General features: G+C 35.0%; 1 protein-coding gene across 1 annotated transcript; it reads right to left on the reverse strand.

The window, feature by feature from the left end:
* Nucleotides 1-575: 575 nt before the first annotated feature.
* LOC128858860 (NPC intracellular cholesterol transporter 2 homolog a) lies at nucleotides 576-13290 on the reverse strand. The gene is made up of 4 exons (XM_054095397.1): nucleotides 12954-13290; nucleotides 5995-6108; nucleotides 4496-4671; nucleotides 576-785 (listed from the first exon to the last, which is right to left on the reverse strand). Exons 1-4 carry the CDS (start codon nucleotides 13033-13035, stop codon nucleotides 702-704), a joined length of 456 nt encoding a protein of 151 aa, XP_053951372.1. The 5' UTR covers nucleotides 13036-13290; the 3' UTR covers nucleotides 576-701.
* Between the last annotated feature and the right edge of the window lie 2918 nt (nucleotides 13291-16208).

A 16208-nucleotide genomic window follows, 5' to 3' on the forward strand; every position in this document is an offset into this window, starting at 1 on the left:
TTAGGAATTACTTATCAATGTACAAATATACAGTTAGAAACACTCTTTTTCATTCTATTTCTTTGACAGCACGTATGTGTGAGTTTGACAAACATCTAGGCAAGGCGAATTGAATGCCATAGGTGGCGCCTTCTGAAACAGTTACTTAATTCTTCGCGAATTTGTCTAGTCTAAACTAAACAAACTAATGACAACGAAGTGCCCTGTGTTAAATTGTGAAAACACAAATGAATATAAAGCCTCCAAATCCAGTTTATTTGTGTGTAATCATTTTCTCTGTCATTCTTGGGTGATATCCAAGGCGAATTGAGTAGTAGAGGTGACGCCTTTAATAAACAGTTACTTCATTCTGACGTCAGCTCTCTTCGCAATACAAAACAAAAGTGGGAGATATTTCATGTATCGTTGCAATCTTCATCACACTTTTTGGATACACTGTTTCCAATGTATTTTCAAAAATACTATTATTAATTATAATTAAGTACTATGATATCTTTATCTCAATTCTGCTAGGCTGTTACCAAAAGTATTTTTAGTTGTACCCTAGCGCGCTGATCATTAAAACATATGAAACATTTAGATTTTAAGTTTAATTTTTTTTATTATAAATTTTTATTTCAAGCTGCAACTTTTTTGCAAACCTTCAGATTAGCAGAGGCTCAACATTTTTGATAGTGTTTTTCATATACATATATACATATCTATTGAATTTTAGCTGGTATTTGCACACAAATGATATCTTCATTGTTTTGGTCCTGCAATTCCCATTTGACGAGTACGTTAACCTGTAAAATTGAAAAAATTATGAATAAAGAAATTTAAATAAATAACTTATAGTAGAAAAATTGCAATTGAGATCATTAAACATTTTTTTATTGCACTTTATTAATTTATATTTCTATATTAAATATCTATTAAATTATTAATAACCTTTTAACTTCAAGACAGTTTTTGAGCATTTATACATATCTTTTGAAATTAAACCCTTTTTTGCACTGGTTTTTTTCGTTTCGTGAACCGACCGGCAACAATTGCGAACATTATGCCAAAACCAAAAAATGAATTAGCCTTGTTGGCGACAGCAGATAGCGAGATAAAGCACGCTTTCTGGGTCTATCGCTAGATGAAACAGACGAAGATGACAGGTGACTACATCGCGCAGACGGGGTTAAGTTAACTGCTGTAACAACAGCACTCGCCAGGAGAGCACCTACAGGCACCTGTATATAAGCAGAAGTTCATGCGAATAGAAATTGCTTCTAAGCGAATAAACGGAAAGCAATGGCTGGATGCAATCTTACTTTTAAAGTAAAGTGTTGTAAATAATGTAAAGCAAGTGTGTTACCATTATCTTATGATTTTATTTGACAATCCATCAGAGGAGTTATTGGAAGAGATTTATTTGAATTTTAACATAAGAAAATTAGCAACAATATTTTTTATACTTGATAACGAAAATGTACAGCTATATTTCGTTTTTGGTTTTTTGCAATATTCGCGCCAAGCTGTCATTTGTTGCTGTTAAGTATTTGTTTCTTTTTTACTTTTAAAATTACGAGCTATGTTGTTTTTATTTTAAAAGTAAGCCAAGAAAAAAGTGAAGACCACAAAAAAGAGCTGTACAATTTTTAGTGACACTCACTGTGTATATAGAACATCAATTCAGAAACAACCGGTTTTTAATACAAAAATGTATTTACGGTATATTTGTTTAAATTCGCGTAATTTTTTTTTGTTTGTAATTAGCAAATTCGGAGTTATGTATTTGAAGACTACGGCGGAAGAATAGTACAAGTCCTTATTTTGTCGGCCTTATACTTTTAACGTACATAAATCGATTTTCTGGTGACAAATCAGTTAAAAAAAAAACGTTCTTGTGCTAATATTCATGCGATGTTTCAATATTTGATGTCATTAAAAAATCATAGCAGAGAGGAGGGAAAGTATCCGAGCGTGCCGTTGAGCGCACCTGAACTTTTAAACACGTTTTTCTCGAAACTCATAATTTTTGACTTGGTAGCATGATTTCTCAAAAACGATTCAATCGATATCGTTCAATCCAAGGCGAATCTAATAAAGGTGGTGTCGGTAAATCAGCTGATTTATTTTTTTCTTGCGCCGTGTCCATGTAGCTGTCAGGACAGAATGAAACAAGGCGAATTCATTCTTTGTTTTCTACTTTGCCAATACTTTTCAGACAATCAAACGTACAAAACATTGTTGTTGGTCTGGTGCCACCACCTTTAGCGAATTCACCTTGGTTCAATCTTATAGCCCATGTGTGGCTATTGTCCGTACTTCGATAATTAAAAATGTTTAAGTCATGTTGTTTACGTATACGATAAAATAGACACAGAAAATTATGCTTTTTTGAAAAAAAAGAGGTTGTCTGTAAAGTCGGTTTACTGACGATAGTTTAACGTGACAACGTCATAAGAAAATACTGATGTAAGGGTTGCAATTTTCAAAACAAAATTTTAATTTTATTTGTTTGATAGATATTTGCATGGATATAGAGGAGGGGGTAAATGGAATTGCAATGGAATAGGTCAAGTTACATTTACACAAACGTGAAAAATGACGAAACATTTATCAAATTCATGAAAAATATGTTCAATTTCGATTGTGCATCAGATGTTAATAAGTCAACAACACTAAGAGGCACCATCATCGATTTGCCTTTTTCAATACACTTTGCACTCGAAACACTCCCTTTCATTTCCTACTTTTTCTATCATCGTCCTATTCTCAACAGAGAAATGGTTCATTACCATGCACACAGGAAGAAGGCATATGCAAATAGAAGTATGTGAATTTATATACCTACATATGCGCATATACATACATATATATGCTCACTCAAGTAGGACAGAGCCAGATGTCGAACGTTACCGAACGCGGGCGCCGATTGTGCTCTTTGTCGTTCGTTCCGCGCTCTCGCTTGCAGTTCAAGCACATTAGCTTACATTTGCTTGCGTACGGAATAGATTCGTATATTTGATATGTCCATATGATTTGTATGCATCTTTACATATAGATTTGTTCTTTTTGAAAATTGCGCGAAATTGTATATGTATATGCATGTTTATATACATATATTAGTATACAACATATCTTATAAGGTATATGGTAAATATTACCATACATTTTTTCCTTCATATATAATGAAACAATTAATAATAATAACATTAAAACAACAGGTATTATTAACAAACTTGGTTTTATTTTAAATTCTTCAAGTAAATCAAATTAATAATAATCAATAAGAAGGCATATGCAAATACAAATACCTGAATTTATATATGTATATATGCGCATATACATACATATATACGCTCACTTAAGTAGGAGAGAGCAAGATGTCGAACGTTGCCGTTCGTTTGCTTTGTCGTTCGTTCCGCGCTTTCGCTTGCAGTTCATTCAAGGTAACGACAATGAGCAAGGTTACGGCAAATGAGCAAGGTAACGACAAATGAGCAAGGTAACGATAAATGAGCAAGGTAACGGCAAATGAGCAAGGTAACGACACATTTTTTCGTGCGTGCAGCCGGCTAAATCGAATTATAAGACGTTATCACGTCAAAACTGCGTACAAATTCTATTCTCAATATTTTCAAGTAATCTGACGATAGCCAAAGCCAAGGCAAATCTATACAAAAACCTGCGTAAAAATTCTATTCTCAATATTTTCAAGTAATCCGACGATAGCCAAAGCCAAGGCAAATCTAGTAAAGGTGGTGTTTATAAATCAGCTGTTTTTGTGTACGTATACGATAAAATAGACACAGAAAATTATGCTTTTTTGAAAAAAACTGCGTAAAAATTCTATTCTCAATATTTTCAAGTAATCCGACGATAGCCAAAGCTAAGGCAAATCTATTAAAGGTGGTGTTGGTAAATCAGCTGATTTATTTTTTTTCTTTCGTTGTGTCGGTATGGCTGTCAGCACAGAATAAAACAAGGCGAATTCATTATTTGTTTTCTAGTTTCCCAATACTTTGTTTTAGCAATCAAACGTACAAAACATTGTTGTTGGTCTAGTGCCACCACCTTTAATGAACGCGCCTTGGCCAGAGCATCAAAATATTTATATTTATTTTAATGATAAAAATGTTTTTTTGAAATGGTCAATTAATCAGACAACGTTTTTATCACCAAATTGACTTTCTAGTAATATAAGTCGTGAACAATGAAGTCGAAAAAAATTGTATGTACTTGTAGTGGAAATATCATTAAATACCACATACTATGATGAACAGTTTGAAGTTCTAAGTTTCCATTGTTCTTAACAAAAATGGCCAAATACGCTAAAAAAAAGCCCGTCACACGGAATGATCTCCTTAATTAATTATTTTTAAATTTTCTCTTCCTAATTTAAAGGTATTTCTTTATTTTTGTAATTTTTTAATCACTTTTCTATTATTCTACTATTACTATTCTACTTTGTCTACTTTATTTTGTTTTATTTCATTTCAACAAAAGCTTCATTTCTCACCTTTGGGTAAGCCTTAAGCACCGGCAATATGGCTTTATATTCGTAGGTTTCGCCCTTCTCCAGCGGACACTTGAGTCCACTATCAACGCAAGCATCTGGATTCTGCAAATGGAAAGGCATCTCTACGCCCATTACTTTGCCATGCACCACAGTCGAAATTTTAGTGGCTTCCTCATCTATAAAATTTAATATTATAATAAAAACAAATTGATAATACTGATATACTTTAAGAGATTAGCGAATAGAAGTTGTCAACTATGGTGAAAAATTATCACCAAAAGTTCAGTAACCTTCCCTTTTCTAACTATTACAGATTATAAAAATGAGATTTTATGAAATACTCAGCCTAAACGGCCCTTGAAATATGCATGTATGCTTATGACTGTTTAATCAACAATCTAAATTTTATAAACATTTTATACTATAAAGGTAGTCTACTCATTTATGCAACCAATGACATTTCTCTATAATCTCATCTTTAGTCACTTTACTATTTTGATCTCAAAAAGTTATTGTTACTACAAGTACTAATTGGCTACTGTGTGGGAATAACCTCAAACGCATATTTTTACACTTTTTTTTGGAGCAATTTTATTAAAACTTTGTTGCCTGTGGTCTATGAAATATTGGTGAGACTATCAAATATTGCTAACGCATGGTAAAACAAATTCAGAATATGTGACCAATATCAGACCGTTACCCGATCAGTGCGTCAGCTAATCTTTTATTGTTTATGTGAGCTATGATCTTATTCAGCAGGCTGTGCAGTGGGATGCCTGTCCATTTTTTGTATTCAGCTAGATTCCCCTTTTTGGAAACAATGGAATAACGCCCTCATTTAGCTTGATGGGAATATTTTCAGAATTCCTAATACTTAGGGGCAGAGGAAACAAGCATCGTGTGCTTAGAAGTTTGCTTGTCTCAATTTAATAAGATTTAAGATATCCCTTCTTGTAGTGAAGAAATGCTAAAGTTTGGAAGTTACTTTCAGCATATGAAGTTTAGGAAACACTCGCAGGATTTCGAACTGTGGCAGTTACTGCAAAAAAGGAGAAAGGCGGGCATAATTCTATGAATCACCTCCTTTTTTAGTCACTTTGTAGGCTTTCCTCTAAATTTGATGATTGAAATCACTCAGAACTTCCTGAGCTTTGCATCGACTGTATGTTGAATCTTTTGACAAAATATCGGCTCATTGCTCAACAGGTCTACCATGTTCACACTTAGAGCGAGAGCCTAGTCGATGCCTAGCGTTTTTACTAGGATGTACCAGGTAGTAGGTAGGTAGGTGGGATATTATGAACTCAGCAGAAAATTTATTTCGGTCTGGCTAGATTAAAAAAAAAACGGAACAGTCTCAACAAAGTTAAATAGACGAAGTAATAGCGCTGAATTAGGTATCAATTTTGAAACCAGGGCTTGAGTTTCATGAATGGATCGTTATTCGAGATAAAAGCGTGCTCGACCATCAAGGTTTAGTTGACTCGTGTTTGACTTACTTAGCGCAAAATTAATTGTAATCGAAGCAGTTGTATTGCGTTTGAGTATGCATTCATTTTTTGTTGTATCACAGTCCGATACGACTATTTTGTTAAAACTGCCAGTTTTCGAACCTGAAATGAAAGAGAATTGAAATTTTTAGCAAACAAATTATTTTGCTTCATGAATTTCGACAATAATTTACTAATGGCTTAGTTAAATAAAATTAGGTAAATGCTAAATATAAGGCAAAATTTAGTTTTTGTATGACAAGGTGAAGTACAAAATAAACAAGACTGGCGTCATAAAAATGTTTTTGATGGCACCAGCTTTTTAACGAGTTAGTGCTTTGGAAGTTAAATCCCTAACTGATTTCCAGTGAAAGCTTGGTGACATTCGGTTCAGTGGAAGCGAAGTTATTACGTCTAAAATGTCAGTATGTTTGTGTCATTTTGTTTTAAAATCGTTAAAACGTTTACCGAAACATTTGAATTGATGAAAAAAGTTTATGGCGATGATTGTCTCTCTCGTGCCAGAGCTCATGAGTGGTTCACACGTTTCAGAGATGGTTGTGAGGACATAAATGAGAATGAACGTACGGACGCCCAAAATCAGTAATCACCGAAAACTCCAACGAAATTGTTCGTAAATTTATCAAAAATTAACCGAAATCATCATTGAAATTCATGGAATCGAGGTTGAATATCACCAAAACATCGATTTATCGCATTTTACGTGATCATTTGGGCTTACGAAAGGTCTGTGCACATTTCATTCCTCAAAATTTACCGGAGATCAAAAATTGGTCAGAATTCAACATTCGAAAGTCCTCATTAAATAGGCAAGAAAATACGAGAATTTCCTTTACAATATTGAAACTGGGGATGAAACGTGGTGTTTCCAACATGAACCTGAAACTAAGCGTCAAAGTGCCGAATGGAAGGCCTCAGACGAGCCAAAAATCGCGTTGGACAAGTCAAAAATCAAGTCGATGCTCATTTGTTTTTACGATTCCCAAGGAGTTGTCCACAAGGAGCTCATGCCAACGTGCAAACCGTCCATGCATTTTTATATCTTGGCGTTTGAAGCGTTTGTTGCATCGCATTCGTCGAATTCGCCCTGAATACTACGAATGAGGAAGCTGGCGCTTATTGCATGACAATGCATCATCTCTCCCTGTGACTTCTACCTATTCGGAAAATTGCATTTGGCCATAAAAGCAAAATGTTCTGCGTCCGTAGAGGCCATCCAAAAGGCTTGTACCGACATCCTGAAGGATATTCCGGTCAATGACCTGAAACACTCTTTCGAAAAGCTTTTAGATCGTGCAAAACAGTGTATCGAGGCCAGAGGGGACTATTTTGAGTAAATAAACTCGAAGTTATCAAAACAAAGCTCTTGCCGTTTTTATTTTAGCTCAGTCTTCTTTATTTTGCACTTCACCTTCACCTTCATATATCATGGAATCGATATATTTTCGTTGGACTGTTTTTAATATCGTGCAATTAAATGCCGGGAATCAATAAAATATAAGAAATTTAAAAAACGAAAAAAAAATTGGTATCGATCTTCATAATACCCAAAACCTAACTCTACACAATGATTCTAACGTGTCTCCTACGATTGGTAGCACACTTGGAAATCCTTCGAGGCAATTGCATAACCTCTGAGTGTACGAGTATTTCTGTAATCAACTGATATTCGGAGTCGACATAAAACTGTAGGTCCGTCCAGGATGGTCATGGTGGAGTGTGCCCACAACAATTTGGGCGAAAAGTTCATAAATATATCCTTGAAAGGTGTTCAGTTCATCTGTCTAAAATAGCTTTCGATCTTACATTTATTTTTACGTGAAATTATTTACAGCGCTAAAAAGCAAAACGCTGGCATGTACAATTTGCTGCTACTGGAATTCCTGTTCATTTCTCGTACGGGATGTATGTATGTACATACATGCATACAGTTTAATTTAATTTAATTAAATCCATTTAAAAGTAGTCATATTATGAATGAAATTCGCCGAAAGAGCAACGAACAAAACTGACAAAAGAGCCGAGAACTCGATAATGTAAAAGAAAATTGGAAAAGAACAAGTGCGAATATTACATAAAGGCGGTCAGCAACGCTTGTTTGTTTGTCCGACACACAGTATGGCGCCGAGCAAATAAATTCATTAACATGGCGATCTGCGACACATCAGAAAAAGAGAAAAAATTTACTTGTATGACATGCAACCGTTAAATATGTACACATGTGCATAATGGGTGTCTCATTAAGACCGCCTATTTTAATTTAACAGCTTATTGTGTTTTATCTCCATATAACATCTGTGATAGAGCACCCTATTATAAAAGGCATTGGACACAACCATTTTTTGCCAAACATTTTTAATGAAATATGGAAAAAGACGAATCAGAAAGGAATCTCGAAGGTCGTGACTTACGTCACCGGCCATTGGCTGATAGGTAGGCATTCTTCTAGGCTAGGAGTATTTTCGCACGAATACTACAGCAGTTGCAGAGACGAGGAAGCGGAAAAAACAGTAGAACACTTCCTCTGTAATTGTCCAGCCTTAGCTAGGAGTAGAGCAAGGTGGCTAGGAAAATACCATTTTCACTCTCTCACGGAACTATCCGGTGTTGGGATAAAACCTATCCTAAGCTTCATAAAAGAGTCTAACTGGCTCCATGAAAGCTAAACAGTAAGGTTTCCGTGCTACACAGTGGTACAACAACGGGCCTACATGGTCTAAGTGAGTTTGCTACTATAAGCCGGCTGCCACAAAAACCTAACCTAACCTCCTATTTGATTAGGGACCATATTGCAAAAATGAACCATCCGCCTTATAGCTCTGCCTTAGCAATTTTTAGAGATATGTATGTCCCATCTATATACATTTGCATATTATCCATTGCAGCAACAACATCTATTCTGTAAATCAACACTACCTAGCAGAGAGAAGGCTTCAGTGAATCATCTTTAGATGTTCTAGCGATCTTGCCGCCGATCTTTGATACCTGACGGTTTTTACAGAGCACTCAAACACTTACCGGGTGCAATAAATATTCAAAGAGACTGACATTAAATGTCTTTTAGGATTTTGAAGTCTGGACTCGCTTTGAATATTAAAAAAATGTCCTTAAATAATAATATTAATTTTATTCGTACGAAATCGTGTATTTCTGACTTTATTCAACGTAGAAACTCCGAGTTTTCTGATCCGTATACCTTTAAACGTTTTTCTTACGGATCTTGTTCGTTCTAGCTTATAAGATTCAGTAATGATTTGAGGACCGAGTAATAATTTGAACTCTGCCCAGCTTGTGAAGAGGAGGATGAGACGGCGGACCACTTCCTGTGCATCTGCCCCGCCTTCGCTCGAATCAGGTTTGAGGTCTTTGGCACTGATGTGCTAAGAAGCGACCACTTTGACTTCTTGGCACCGCAAGATCTACTCAGATTTCTTCGGAGGTCGGGTAGATTTAAGGGAAAAGGGAATCCGAGTGCAGTACAATGGACTTAATTCTGTCTGAGTGCTGTACTTGCTAGTTGTCCCCACAAAAGAAACAAATAATTTGGATTTCCACTCATCAATAATAAACTGCCTGGCCCGAAGTCTTGGATGTATTTATTGTAAATCGGAGTAGAAAATTTTTTTTAATTTAATTTTTTTAGTAAGATAACGCTAAAGATAACTATTTGGTTATCACAAGACTGTTGGTGCATGTTTTTCAGTGCTAGTTTGAGGTGGTGAATTTTCAAACTAAGTTTAAGCCTGCAAAAATATTCGTTTAAAATTAGTTGATATTCCCATTGTAAGACCTCACAATTGACAGTAAGACCACGTAATTATATTTATGTTTGGCCGAGCTCCTCCTACTTTGTTCAATTAAACAGCCTTATTCTTTGTGGTATGCGTTTTGATGTGTTTTCACAATTGGCGGATTGTGTTTTATGAGGAAGTTTGTCATTGCCTGTCGAGGAGCGGCCGCTTTAGATACAAATTGTTCTAACAATTGGTGTTTCGTGCCCGCGATTTCAAACTTGTGCACTTCCAAATGGTAGTCACGCACCAACCCAAACGGATATGGCGACTCCGTAAGAATAAGGCTGTGAAATTTAACTGAAAGTAAAATTTTGGCCCTCTCTGTTATGTAAAGAAAATTATATCCTTCTTGTGTATCGGTTATAAAAATAAATATCTTGAAGCGCGCCTAAGGTGTATACATGAATACATCTGAATGTATGTATACATACCATATATGTATGTTTAAAATTAGTCATTTTATAACACAGTAACCAATTACGAATTAGTTATGAATAAGTTCTGCTTTTTTAAAGGCATTTGTGGTTTAATACCACATCTGTGTTTCTTTGTTCAGTAAAATAAAAACCATTTGCAATCCGTAACGCGTTCTTTTTTATCGCAAAATATTTTAACGCACGTACATACATGTGTATTGAAACATATTGCCATTTTTATCATACGTACATAGTAAGTACACCCAACTCTCATTTTACGCGGTCTTTTTTTACACGATTTTGAAATAACACTGTTCACTAATACATTTTTTTACACGAAATTTTCGTTCTTGCTCGAACTCCAAAACAAAAAAAATTTTTTTTTTAACAAAACACAATTCTTAAAAGAATGCCTTATTAAGTAACATTTTTTCGTGTAAAATTAAGTAAAGATACATATATATGTGCATATGTATGTTCATTCAAAAACGTCATAAGTACATTTCAGGACTAACCAAGTCCGACTGTGTATTAAAATTTCAACGTAATATTTAGGTCAGGATAACAAGTATTGCACAAGGTGGCTCCAAATTAATCATCCAATTTTGTTTTGAATCATTTTTTGAGCGAATAAAAAAACATATTTTTACTGAATAATAAAACATTTTTTTGCCGAATAAAAAAATTATGTTCAGTGCTGGAATTTTTTATTTGACCTTTACGCGCTCCATTGCTTGTCTGTTTGTATGTTGCAGCTGTTTAGTTCAAAAGTGTCAAATATGACTGGCGTACGACGCCATTTGCAAATACATATTATACATTTTTAGTTTTGCGCCATCTAGTATAAACAACTAGAAGCCGTTAAAAATTGAATAAAACCTTACAGATGGGCTGGACATATCTGACATTTCTGCTGATGATAGCATTTTTGGACCAGTCCGCAATAAACGCGCACGCTTTTTTTTCAAGTAGCGATGAAGAGTTGAAAACTTGATTTTTATTTCTAATTACAATTTGAGTTTTTACATATTTTGTATTAATTTTAATTATTTTTTTGTAAGAAAATGGTTTGTTTTTGTTTTATAAGTACTTATGTAATACGCATTTCATTATTACTTCTTTTCTACTTTATTTAGAGTTGTGGAACATATCCCCAAATTTGTATTTACATGTTTTTTTACACGATATTTTTCGTAAAAAGAATTGGGTATGTATTATATGTAATAGAAATAACTAAAGAAAGAATTTTATGTAACAAAAGGTATTTCAAAAGTGACGCCTAGATACCAGTGGGGAATAATTCCAAGGCAGCATCGTTTCGGTAATATGGCCACCCAGGTCGTCCGATCTTATCCTTATGGACTTTTTTCTGTGCAGTTCCTCAAAAATGAAGTCTATAAAACACATCCAGCGACTATCTCAGTATTGAAAGAAAATATCGTTCGACATCGCTTCTCCAACGATTGGCACGGAGTACGGAGGCCAGATTCAACGGGTATATCCAATAGAAATTTAAAACTTATCGAGACACCGATTTTAAATATTGTTTGGAATTAATATCAGCACTAAATTTTAATTCAAAAACCCGTTTGGGTAGGATGCAAGTTGGAGTTAAGACTTCCGTCTAGTTACCCAACATTTGCTATATTCAGATGCAAACATTTAGATTATCGCTTTATTGATCCCACAAATTAAGCTTCTTTGTTCGAAATTGATTGGCTGAGAGTTTTCTAACCAATTCACGGTGATTTTTTAATCAACTAGTTGACAGCGTTTGTTGTATCGCATTCGTCGAATTCCTCCTGAATGCCGCGAAGGAGGAAGCTGGCGCTTATTGCTTGATAATACACCATCTCATCGATTCACTCTCGTGATTGATCTTTTGACTAGAATTCGCATTTTAACCATCAATCACTCACCGCATTCGCCTGATATGGCACCCTGTTACTTCTACCTATTCGGAAAATTGCATTTGGCCATGAAAGCAAAACGTTGTGCATCCGAAGAGGCCATCCAAAAGGCTTGTACCGACATCCTGAAGGATATTCCGGTCAATGATCTGAAACACTCTTTCGAAAAGCTTTTAGATCGCGTAAAACAGTGTATCGAGGCCAGAGGGGACTATTTTGAATAAATAAACTCGAAGTTATCAAAACAAAGCTCCCATTGTTTCTATTTGAGTTCAGTTTTGTTTATTTTGGACTTCACCTTGTACTCGTATCAAGTGTCGTACCGCCTGTTAAAATTAAACATTAACGGAGTTTATTGACCTATCAGCAGTGACAAAGTCGCCTTTGACAAAGTTGTAAATAAGGTTAAACGTCTTTCTCTTTTTGTCTGGACTTCTGTACGCGGATGGCAACTCAAGGATTTTTTCTATTACAAAGTCAAAATCTTGAAAAATGTTACCCGTTAACATTCACTAAAAAATTATCTCTCTTAATAAAGTAAGCTGTTAAAGTCCATTTCTGATATTATGATCAGTGGCAATTTTTTCTTTTGATGAATGAACCAACTACAAACAGTAAAAAAATATATTTGTCGCATTTTAGAAGATCAATATTTATTACTGCGGAAATAAAAATATACGGACGCACAAATATTACGGTTCCTTCAGAGAGTTTTTCTTCGATTTTTTCCCCGAATATTTAGTAGATGTAAAATTTTCTGTAGAAAATTTTCGCTTCTTCCTATTAATTTACAAAAAAAAAAATAACTAATTTATTTATGTATTTACCACAATCAGTAAATTGTAGACCATAAACGACACTCGACGAAATAATAATGGCGAATAGCAAATATACGATGCTCTGCTTCATTTTTAATCAATTAAATATTTTTTTGTACTTTTTTTTTAGTTTATAAAGTGTTAAAAAACTTATTTATTTGTCACTACTACTGTGACTGTTCCTTAGGTTAGAGTGTCACTTTTCCTTTTCACCGAAGATTATGAACCGTTCGTCAGCGCCGTTAAGTATTTACTGACTTTTGTTGTATGAAAATGCAAAACATAGTATTAGCGACAGGCTTGGTTGTGTTATTTTAACTAGAGCGAAAGCAAACGTCAATCGGCAATGAGTAATGGAAATGATAAAGCTCGTGCGATATGGCGTCGGGTCTTTGTGATTGCCTGCGCTTGCGATTATGCCACCATAGTGCTACTGTTTGTTTTCGTGAGCACTTTATGTATACATACATACGTACGTATACATTCAATGGTACTCGTATGCATAATAGTTGCAATGCATACACTACTGTAAATCGAATTGGTTTAAGAACTAAACAGATCTAGACCATTTTGGGCTGCTACAAGTCCTTAAAGTTTTCTCCAATTTTTATTTTTATGTAGTAATGCTGCCAAGTGATGCTGCTTTAACTATCATTTGCTTATCCGCAAGGGTAAATAATGAAATTATTGCGCTGGCCTACACAATACCTATGGAGGTTGTTAGTGCAGTGATTGAAGTTTTCACATGTAGCTTTTTAAGGAGGTAAGGTCAATTCATTGTAAAAAGCATGTTTTTAAGAATTTTTGTTTTGGCGATGTAGATATGTATATATACATGTATATGTATATACAGTCGAACTTCTCTACAGTGAACTTCCATATAATGAAGCTCTCCTTATAATGAACTGGTTTCGAAGACACTTCTTTTTCGTTCTACTTTCGGTGTATTTTTGTCTCCTTATAATGAATTTCTATATAGTGAAGTTTTCTATATAATGAACAAATTTTACAGCTGGAAATTCAAGCGTCCTAAGTTTTTGTCTCCATATAGTGAATTTTTTCAAAAGTTTTCTGTTGCAAAAAATTACAGTTAGATGTGGACAAACTGTAATGAGGGGAATCCCAAAATTAAAACAGAAAGAGCTGAGCTATTACAGTTTTATTCAGTGATTGAAGTTAAAATGACGCATCGAAGCAGCATTTCGCTTGAAAAAAAGTTATTAATGATTAACAAAGCTAATGAAGGAAAGAAAAAAAAAAAGATATTGCCAATGAATTCGGAGTTCTTCCCAGCACTTTATCAAATATTTTAAAAAATAAGGAAGTGATTTTAAAAAACGCGGAGGATTTGGCAGTAAATACCAAACGCAAAAGACTTCGACCTTGTCATTTTGAGGATATTGACGAAGCAATGCTGAAATGGTTACTCGTTGCACGTGGTTAGAATCTCCCTTTATCTGGACCATTATTGAAGCAAAAGGCCAAAGATTTTGCGGAAGCACTAGGACACCACGAATTTGAGGCAAGTACAGGTTGGTCAGACAAGTTCAAAAGTCGGCATGGCGTTATTCAAAAGACATTATGTGGGGAGAGTGCTGACGCCAACATAGAAAACCGTGATGAATGGGTAACGAACGTCTTACCGAAATTAATTGAAAATTACAACATTAACGACATTTTTAATGCCGACGAGACTGCTTTGTTTTTCAAATGCTTGCCAACTAAAACACTGGCATTCAAAAATGAAAAATGCTTTGGTGGGAAGCAAAGCAAGGAGAGAATAACTGTCCTGGTGGGAAGCAATATGACTGGATCAGAAAAGCTAAAATTGCTGGTAATCGGAAAGGCCAAAAATCCGAGGTGCTTCAAGGGAATAAAATCTTTAGGTGTCGATTATGAGTTTAACAAAAAAGCATGGATGACCAGTGAGATTTTTACGAAATGGATTGTAAAACTCGACAAAAAATTTTGTGATCAAAATAGAAAGGTGTTGTTTTTTGTTGATAACTGCATTACCCACCCTAAAGATGTAAGAGACAAGTTGAGAAACATTCATCTCGCTTATTTTCCTCCCAACATGACTTCGTTACTGCAACCAATGGACCAAGGCATTATCTACAACATGAAACAACATTACAGAAAACGAATTTTAACGAATATATAGACTCAAGTGGATGAGGGAAATTCTGTTATGGCCATAGACTTGCTGCAAGCAGTTCGAAATCTTTGCAATGTATGGAATGTCTATGTTAAACCAGAAACAATTGCCAACTGTTTTAAAAGGGCTGGATTTTCAAAAGATGCTATGCAGATTCCATTTGAACATTGGGATGAAGAGGACCTTCTTTCAATATCGGAATTGGCTGCTTTACAGTCTTCATTTAAAAAAGTAGCAAATATCGAAGCATCGTTTGATGACTACGTAAATGTTGATAATGGTGTGCAGACTTGGGACAACCCATCCGAAGAAGATATTCTCAACAGCATTTTTGAAAGTCGCGGAGTTCCAACTGAACCTGGTAAGCATTTATCTTTTTATAGTCAAACAAAAATTTAATATGTAAATATTATTTCAGATAACGACGAACACGATTTGACCGTTGAAGAATTGGCAGAAGCTGAGGAGGCATTACCTACGTTGATACAAGCTGCTTCATCCATTAGCGTAATTAGAACCTTTGTGGAAATGAGGAGTGACGTGCCGATTAATGTTTTCAACTCTCTATACTGATTATTTTAAATAAAATTACATAAAAAATCAATGTTTCTTTATAATGAAGTTTCTATATAGTGAAGTGATTTTCAGGTCCCGTGCGAATTATATGGAAGTTCGACTGCATATACATTCAGTCTGTGTCAGAAAAAAGAAACCGCGATTATTCATGAAGTATAGAAGATATATATGTATTTAAAAAAAAATTTACATGAAAGTATGTACAAAACTACGAGTCGGAATTACTCAATAAGCCGTGTAGTCTCCATTGTTGGAGTATGTATATCCTGGCATCTTCTGGCGTCCTTTGAACCAGCTTTTCTGCGTAGCTCGTCGACAAAGAGGACCAGATTTTCGAACATGACGCACGAATTGCTTTAAATCGTGGACTGGCCTTCCGGCAAGACGCGTTTTCGTAATTCCCCACGCAGTTTCAATGGGGTTGACGTCTAGGGACTGGAAAGGCCAGTCCAATACTGTGACGCCACTTTCTTGTTTTGTTTGTTTCTCAATGTGTTTTTCTGAGAGCAGTGGTTTTAATGATGTGGGAC

The sequence above is a fragment of the Anastrepha ludens genome, chromosome 3, assembly GCF_028408465.1.
Source record: "Anastrepha ludens isolate Willacy chromosome 3, idAnaLude1.1, whole genome shotgun sequence".
Taxonomy (NCBI): domain Eukaryota; kingdom Metazoa; phylum Arthropoda; class Insecta; order Diptera; family Tephritidae; genus Anastrepha; species Anastrepha ludens.

What these genes read in the sequence shown, in the direction of transcription:
- LOC128858860 (XM_054095397.1), bottom strand. Translation starts at nt 13,035, where the DNA reads ATGAAGCAGAGCATCGTATATTTGCTATTCGCCATTATTATTTCGTCG. An exon ending in TACAATTAATTTTGCGCTAA is followed by an intron (nt 4,672 to 5,994) that starts GTAAGTCAAACA and finishes TAAATTTTATAG; the next exon opens with ATGAGGAAGCCACTAAAATT. An exon ending in TGCTTAAGGCTTACCCAAAG is followed by an intron (nt 786 to 4,495) that starts GTGAGAAATGAA and finishes TCAATTTTACAG; the next exon opens with GTTAACGTACTCGTCAAATG.